The sequence below is a fragment of the Plasmodium fragile genome (assembly GCF_000956335.1).
Source record: "Plasmodium fragile strain nilgiri unplaced genomic scaffold supercont1.22, whole genome shotgun sequence".
In the NCBI taxonomy this organism is placed as follows: Eukaryota; Apicomplexa; class Aconoidasida; order Haemosporida; family Plasmodiidae; genus Plasmodium; species Plasmodium fragile.
The window spans coordinates 199404-207722 of NW_012192602.1; the positions used below are offsets into that span (position 1 = coordinate 199404).

The following is an 8319-nucleotide window of genomic DNA, read 5'->3' on the forward strand; positions in this document are numbered from 1 at the left end:
AAGCGGTGTGGATAAAGCGGTGTGCATGAAGCGGTGTGGATAAAGCGGTGTGCATGAAGCGATGACCCATATGAAGCAACGACACGAAACAACTCCCTCTCACTAACACGTAGACGATCAAACGGCAACAGTACACAAGCTGGACGCGCTCCCTCCACCACCTCTCAACGCATTTGTGTCTCCCCCCCACATCTTACCTCCCACTGGTACACTGGCTCCGATATGTGCGCCGGCGAGTACGCCGAAATGGTTGTGTTCCTCTTGGCTTTCCTAGTAGTCCTCTTACTGGGTTCATTCGAGTCCTGCGCAGCGGGCTCATCATTAGTGTGTTTCTGTTTACACTTATCCTTGTCCGGGGAAGCAGCTGCTTCTCCCCCCGGGGGCCTCTCCCCCTCGTGATCCATAGTCCTTTAAATCGTCACTGCCAAATTTAATTATCCAATTAGACCATCTCCCCCCCCTTGTTAAGTGATCCTCATAGTCATCTGAGCAATCCGATCCGGTTGGGAGCAATGGCCGAGCGGGTCACCAGAACAATTTTTTTTTTTTTTTTTTTTTTTTTTTTTTGCCAACATTTTGACGAAAATAGAACATATTAACAATATGTGGCAATTTTTTTTTTTTTTTTTTTTTTTTTTTTGCGCTCGAGGTGTAACACATTATAGCGCTCACTTTAGGCCATGCTTGGCTTCCCTTTTTTTTTTTTTTTTTTTATTTTTTTTTTGTGTTACAGCCTCTTCTGATGTGTCATGTGTGGGAATTTTTTTCGGCCCAACTGGGTCAGCGCAAGGGGAGGGGGGGGGGCTAGCCGTGCGTTCGGGTCAGTTTCGTTGTTCGGTTGGCTGCCTCTTCTCACAGCGCTATTTTTTTTTTTCTTTTTTTTTTTGTGCACCTGAAGATCACGTTGCACGATGCACGTCGCCCGCCCCCCCCGCCCCCGCTAGGCCAGTTAAGCATTAAAAGGGGCAACATTCTCATGATACGACAATCGTTTCGTTTTCATGGAAGAAGAAGTGTGAACGTTTGGTCGAAGAGGTAGAGGCCGACTCACAGCGTTGTGTCACACTGCGTTGCGCCACGCAGCCGGTGAAGCGGAAAAGTCGGAACGGCCATACGTAGAATATTCGTGGACTAATTCGACGTTGTGCAGTCGCCGCTTCTAATCCGTTAGTGTGAGAAGACCCCCCCTTGCGATGACCCTTCGAAGGGACCCCGCTTATCCCCCCTGAGAGCCACATCATGTTGCAGAGGTGCGCGGCGTCCTCTGCCCTTTCGCCTTTGCACTTGGTGTGCAGGCGCAGGGGCGCAGTGTATCGAATCAAAGTGAATTTGGCTCACCAACAGCAGAGGCAACACAATTCATGTAGCAACACCAGACACAGAAAAATAATTGTAATTCCGTGCAGCAAGAAGGATCAAACACTCCATTATAAAAACATCCCATTGTGTGTAGAGCTGCTGGATCGTAAAAGTAAAAAGGACCTCCTAGACATTTACAAGCTGGTGAGAAATGTACATGAGAGGAAGAATCTGCCCTCTGATTTTGTGCAGAATCTCTTTTTTTGCACGAAGAAATTTGTCCGCTGCCTACTGCCACACGAGTTTGTACGCATTTACAAAACAATGGTGGTCGTGGGGAAGAAGGACAAGGAGCTGAACTTACTTTTGCATCAACAGATGAAGAGGATACATGCCAATTTCGATGTAACCAGCATTAGTAAGCTCTTTCAATTATTTACATTTGCCAAGTCCAAGCCAGTGCAGTTGATAAAAATGCTGGCCGACACTTTCGTCAGGCGTCTGGGGGGTGAAGCGGCAAAGTGTGAAGCGGCAAAGTGTGTAGCGCCACGACAGCATGATCCCATCTCGCCAGACGAGTCGATCAAGGCAGACGACCCAGCCGTGCAACCCTGGCACGTGCGCGAACTGCTAGCCATTTTCTGCTTCTTCCGAATCGACTCGAAGGAACACATCAAGTCCATCTTCCACCTCTGCGCCCCTTGGATTGGGAAGAACGTGAAAAAATTCTCCCCCAAGGATGTCACCATCATTTTGTATAGCACGGTACAGTTGGGTAGGCAGGACCCCATCATCCTCAACGCTGTAGTGAAACATGTCGTCTTTAAAGGGGACGAGTTTCATTTTTTCCAGCTAGCTATTATCCTTAACTGCTTCGCCAAATTGGGAGAGAAGAATAACAAGCTGTGCAAAGTTGTTTGTGATCATGTAAAAAGGAGAATGCTTCCCGTGGCCACCCCAGCGGCTCACCCAGACGAAGTGGTAGAAATAGGTCCCACTGGTGTAGGAGCGGAGTGTATGACAAGTGCGCAGGGTGGAAGTGACACACCTGATCGACGACGTGGGTGCGAAGTCGACCATAGGAAGGACCCCCCAACTACACGCAGGCATAATGAAGGAACCTCTATTCATTGGGGATACCCCCAACCGAAGGACGTCTCCGTACTTCTGAACTCCCTGGTGAAGCTACAATATTACGACAATGCAACTTTTAACTGCCTCATCCCCTTCATCACAAGTCATGCTTCGAAGTTCTCCCCCCAATCACTCAGCAACTTGGTTCACGCCTACTCACAGATGCAAATAAAAAACACGTTGATGCTGGAGAAACTTTCAGAGGAATGTATTATAAAAATGAAAAAGTTTAAAAATATTGAAATGAGTAATTTGGCTAACTCACTTGTAAGATTGAATATAAAAAATAAAATTCTGTTCACCTACATGATAGATGAATTTTTATACAGAGCCACCATTGGGGTAAAATATAAAGGCTATAAGTTTGATGTGGTTTCTCTGCAGCAGCTGGCCTACTCCTTTAGCAAGGTGGGTCTGAGCGACGACAAGGTCTACGTCGTGCTCCACCGCTTGCTGCTTAGAAGCATCAGGCAATTGGGAAAAAGTGGCAAGCCGGGGCGTGCAGCGCAGCGTGCAGAGCAGCGTAACGACCCGCATGAGAAGCGTGCAGAGCAGAATGAGCGGCGTGACGAGCGTGAGCACGGCATCATTCCGAGGGGACCCCAATTCGACTTCCTCTGCCTGTCCACATTTGTAAACTCCTACGCTGCTGCAAAAATAAAGCCCAAGCACTTGTTCCACTTCATCAGCTACATTATAAGAGAAAAAAAAAAGAAAAAAGAATTAATTTCGAATCAGTCTTTGTGCTGTCTTGTGTACGGATTGGCAAAACTGGACCTCCCAGATCGGAAGCTTCATCAGTTGATGCTGAAGGAAGGTAGTGAACGGGTAGACACGCTCAAGCCATTTCAGGCTATACTTCTTTTGTACTCATTTAGCAAGCTAAGAATATATTCACGCATTTTTGTGAAAAGAGCAGTGCAGCTGTGTAGTCGGAACATCCACCAGTTAACCTTAGCTGATTTATCCTTAGCATGTTACTCTCTTTCAAATATGCTATACAGAGATGTGATATTTTTGTATAAAGTCGCTAAAATTATTCTTGTTAACCAATTCAAATTGGAGAAGACCAACGTGTGTCAGCTGTTTAATTCCTTCACCAAGTTGTGTTTTTTCTACAAGCCAATTTACCAGCTGGTGTTTCAACGAATGGTCGTCTGCATGCACGACTTGGGGGAGAAGGAGCTGGCCAACCTCGCGCTCTCCTTCGCCTACTACTTTCACACGGTTAAGCTCAGCCTTTGCGAGGGGGAGCAGCGGTTAGAGAAGCAGCAAGAGAACGGCAGCCACCTCCTGCAAAGCCACCCGGAGCTCTTCTTCAAAAACGAACTGAACATCTTTTTTAACCTCATATTTCTGCTAAACGAAAAGCACCGCCAGCACATATCCATTATAAGTGTCCAGCAGCTGCAGATTGTCGACCTGTACCTCAGAGCATTTTTTCCCAGGTACTGCGATTGTCCAGCATTTTTAAAAACATTTTTTGTGAAGGTCAGAAGTGTGAAGCTACGCATCGATGATTATGTGATTATGTCGTCGAGGACACACCGAAACGTGTCTCGCTTCCTGAGCCTTGTTGGCGTTGCACACAGGAGCGAAGTGCAGTTCGGCCCATACCAACTGGACATCGTGGTGGACTTCCTGCAGGATAAAAAAAAAATGAGAGGAGTTCCCCCCAACGTGACCATTCCCCCCAACGTTGACGCACCCTGCAACGCTGACGTTGTTTATAAAACGAAAATGCTGGAGGGACAGAACATCGTCGCAGAAAGCAGCCATTCCGAAAAACCCAATACATACAACGTGATGGAAAAAAAAATAAAAAAAAACATCCTCGTTGAAGTGGATGGAGTGTCTCACTTTTACAAGGACAGCCACAGTAGGACCATAAACTCCATTATAAAAAATTTCATTTTAAAAAAATGCGGCTGGCACATAATACACGTCCCTTATCAGGAATGGAATCAGTGTGTTGATTTCAGGAAGAAGCTTCTGTACGCAGTTCATGTGTTGCGACACATTTTGCGCATCAACAGGGAAGACATCTCCGTGGGGGGTTTCCTGCACCTTTTGGGGGACCACCGTCCCGTACAGGGAGAAACGTACAGAACGACAGACGACACGTGCGCGCCTAACAATGAGGAACAAGTCAAATGTGTAGAAGCGGGAAGAAGCACTTATATGTATGAAGAGGCGGAGAGTGGGGCGGACGAAGTGGACACTCCTCAGTTTTACACCGTCAGCGAAGAGGAGCTATTCCGCAATCAGACGAAGAACCGAAGCAGACATCAAAAGGGGCTAATGGAGAAGATGCGCCAGGACAACCAACTCAGCTACCACTTTAACATTGCACGCGAAGGGGGATAGCGGCGATGAGCACCCTGTTGAGATAAGAACAGATGTACTGTCTCAACACCTGTGCGACTTTACACGTGAGGCCAATTTTTTTTTTTTTTTTTTGTGACATTTTCCCTTTTTTGCACAATGGGGGCACGACAGGCAGCGTAACTTAATAGCGCTGTTTCCGCCCCCCGATGGCAACTCCCCGCACGTGTACGCATCTTACAATTTTTACAGCGAGACTTGCTGTTGGATGGTTGGTTTCACCACCCGCATCCGGCTCCACCCAACATTACCAATCAGTGTTTGTTGCGTACATGTAGACATGCTTTGTGTTTGACCTGTCATATAACTCTTCTCCAACGAAGACGCAGTTTTCATCCCTACGACAACTGCTACCATGTGTGCCATGGGGAGAATCATCTTAAAATTTAATTAAAAGTTCGATTAAGTGGCTCCCATATGTTCCACGGTGAAGGCAACAGAAAAAGGGGGAACGGCGCGCCCCCTCCGCGTGTGCTGCGCGAGTGTTTCATGCAAGGGGACAGTCGCTTCACCGATTTGCTGCCTTGCCGTCCCCTCCTCAGTACTCGCCAATCTTGGGGGCCAGGAAAAAAGTGAGGTGCGAGCTGTCCTGCAGATCAGTCAGGGCTTGCTTGAAGTTAAACTTGATGGACACGGGGATGTTAGGAGACAGCGAAATGTACACCTCGTCCGAAAGAGAAGAGGCTCGAGAAAACATCACAAGATATCTCGTGGCAAATTCTTGAGACACCGACTTAGAGCAAGTAATGGAAACATCAGTCATGTCATTTGTAAACTGTTTAGTCACTTTTATGTCTGCCCCAGTGGTACTCAAAATCATTGTGTCCTTCTTCATGGAGATCGCAACATTATCTCCTATAGAATTCAAATACTTTGTAAACTCCTGAAATTTTTTCGACTTCATGGTACACTGGCAATGGTACTCAGATTGTGGAATTTCCAAATGCTCTTTCTGCGTGTTAATTAACTTTACTTGTATTTCGAGGGAGTCCTCCGTGTTGGACTGCTCCTCTTCGTCGATTATACCTATGTTCAGCACCGCTTCATTGTCATTGTCCTCTTTAAAGAGGAATACTGTTGACTTCTCCTTGATCACAGACAAAATCTTCAACATGAAGTTGATGCTGATGCCGAGCACGCAATTTTTGTCACACCTGTGAGGGGGGTAGGGGAAGCGGGTAACATTATGCACACGTGTATCTACTGCATAGCTGTCTTGTTGGGGAAAAAAAAAATTATGAACGAGTCAGGCAAAATTGTGACAAGCCAAAAGGAGAACAAAAACTAGCTAAAATGGTGTGCAAAAAAAAAAAAAAAAAAAAAAATATGTAAACTCCCACGTGAACGAGAGAGAACATTCTCCACGTTGCAAACCTGTAGTGCTGGAAAAAATCGGACATGATGTTCAGGTCCACCAGAGACACATGGCTGCAATCCATCGACTGCATCTTTATCCCATTTTCGTCACATTCCAAGTTCACTTCCGTGCAAATATCCTTTAACGTTTCGAACAGCTTTTTGAAAAACTGTCCATCAATTCTGCACTCAAACATTTTTGCGGGGGTGTGGGGGACGAACCGGAGGAGGGAAGCTGCAGGGTGGACGTGTGTATATGTGGAAACGGGGGCTGCCCGAGTACTATCGTCTGTAACTACCGTCTGTGCTGCCGCCTACCCTTCGAGACGCACGTGCTCTTTGAAAGCCTTCTCCCGTGCAGCCCAAAGCTGTTAACTCAACATGTCATAATGCTGGCTGAACTACGTGGTACACGTGGCTTAATTGTGGCGTGTGTGTGATGTGTAGCCAGTGGGAACAAAAGGTGAAACGCCGAGGAAAATTCACTGCAGTATCTTTATCGCAAAGAAAGGTGATACTGGTGAAATATCCTAACAGGGGAACAAAAAAAAAAAAAAAAAAAATTGCGCAACGAAATTGCTTTTATCTCACACAAAAAAGGGATAATGCAATATAATGGGAGAGTACACAAATCAGCAGCAGGAGATCTCTTTCTTTTTTTTTTTTTCTGGGGAGGAAGAGAGGCTAAGAACGTCTCATAAATTGTGTCAATATTTTCGCTAAACCTGTTTGTGGAATCACCGAAAAGGATCGCTTATTATGCAAAAAAAAAAAAAAAAAAAAAAAATTCGAGGATGGAAAAAACACACATGTGAATTGAGTAAGCTCTTTATCTCGCAATGCGGATGGAGCGTTAAGGGGAAAAAAATTCCTCGGTGTTTCTTCCCTTCGCGAATGCACTAGAGCAAACTGGTGTGTGCAGTGGGGGAAGGGCCTTTCTCATGACGTCATAGGGGCGCCGGCAAGCGTCCCCTCTCCCATTAGTGCTCCAGCAATGGTACTTCTTCACGATGCCTTCGCGAAAGTGCCACCACACTTACACACAAAAATTGGGGAAACACATTGTGAACCATATCTAAAGGAAAGTGAATTCATTTCGACACATCCAAGGGGGGAGGGGGAATTGGGAAAAAAAAAAAAAAAAATATATATATATATATATGACATGTAACACGTCACACGTAATGACGGCGGAACACTGGAGACTAACAGCAGGGAACCCTTTGGAGAACAAAAATGAAGGCACACGGAAATGTGTTGAGGGTGAACAATGAGTTGGCGTGAGGCATACACTAATTTTCGGTAACAACTTCCCTTCATTTGTGTGCATAGTTTGGGGACACTTCCACACCAGAGAGTAATTCAACGCAAAAGGGAGTCTTTCCAGGGGGTGCCAAAATGGGAAATACACGAACCTTTTTTCGTTTGCATGTCAAGAGCGGATGGTTATTCCCTCATTGGTGGATAAAACGGCTTTGTTTTTTTTTGTTCTCTCTCGGCCAGGTCGCTTGGTACATGGGCAAAGCGATAGGTCGAGCTAAAGTGATGGGGGCGTGTGTCTATTTAAGCATATATGTTTTTTCTTTTTATTATTTGCTCAATAATCACTCCCCTTTCGGAATCAGCCAGCGCGCTCTCTTCACAAGCTGAACACAACTGTGCTTGTACAAAAGGGTACGCAACGGGGGAACCCCCTATCCAGTGGTGGAACCGATTTGCCATTTGGACGGCCCCGCCTCCTTCATGCCCGAGCAGTAAACAGGAGTGACAGTGGATGAGAAATCACCAACTGGTCTGCAGAGGAACGGGCTGCTTAAATATGTCCTGCACCATCCGGGATAACTCCAGATGGGCCACGACTAGCGAGAAGGAAAAAGAGGCAGCGCTGAACTGGATAGGTGATCGGGTGAACACCCACCCGGCGATAACGAGAATGGGAATGTAAAATCGCTTAACATTGTGATTGTGTGTTGATGATGAGTTGGTCATTTACAAACAAGGATGGCATCTCCCCTGAGTATGCCTCTTCTCCAATTGGGGCCAGACGTAACGGTATTTTATTTGCTGTAGTCACTTCATGTTGCGCAATTCGTTGTTGCTTTCAACATGGAGGAGAATGCTCTTCCAAAAAAAAAAAAAAAAAAA

General features: G+C 46.1%; 3 protein-coding genes across 3 annotated transcripts in view; 1 reads left to right on the plus strand and 2 right to left on the minus strand.

Annotated features, from left to right (window-relative positions):
• AK88_02310 (uncharacterized protein) overlaps positions 1-404 on the minus strand; it is a gene marked incomplete at both ends in the record, with an annotated part of 3959 nt that extends 3555 nt beyond the window's left edge. Inside the window, one exon of the mRNA XM_012479941.1 lies at positions 198-404. Coding sequence (XP_012335364.1) covers positions 198-404 — 207 coding nt within the window. The remainder of the gene's footprint in view (positions 1-197) is intronic.
• Positions 405-1239: 835 nt separating this feature from the next.
• Positions 1240-4800, plus strand: AK88_02311 (uncharacterized protein; the record flags this gene model as incomplete). The annotated part of the gene is made up of 1 exon (XM_012479942.1): positions 1240-4800. The coding sequence occupies one exon, from the start codon at positions 1240-1242 to the stop codon at positions 4798-4800; it is 3561 nt and encodes a 1186-aa protein (XP_012335365.1).
• Positions 4801-5356: 556 nt separating this feature from the next.
• Positions 5357-6371, minus strand: AK88_02312 (proliferating cell nuclear antigen (pcna); the record flags this gene model as incomplete). The annotated part of the gene is made up of 2 exons (XM_012479943.1): positions 5357-5972; positions 6193-6371. The coding sequence occupies 2 exons, from the start codon at positions 6369-6371 to the stop codon at positions 5357-5359; spliced, it is 795 nt and encodes a 264-aa protein (XP_012335366.1).
• Between the last annotated feature and the right edge of the window lie 1948 nt (positions 6372-8319).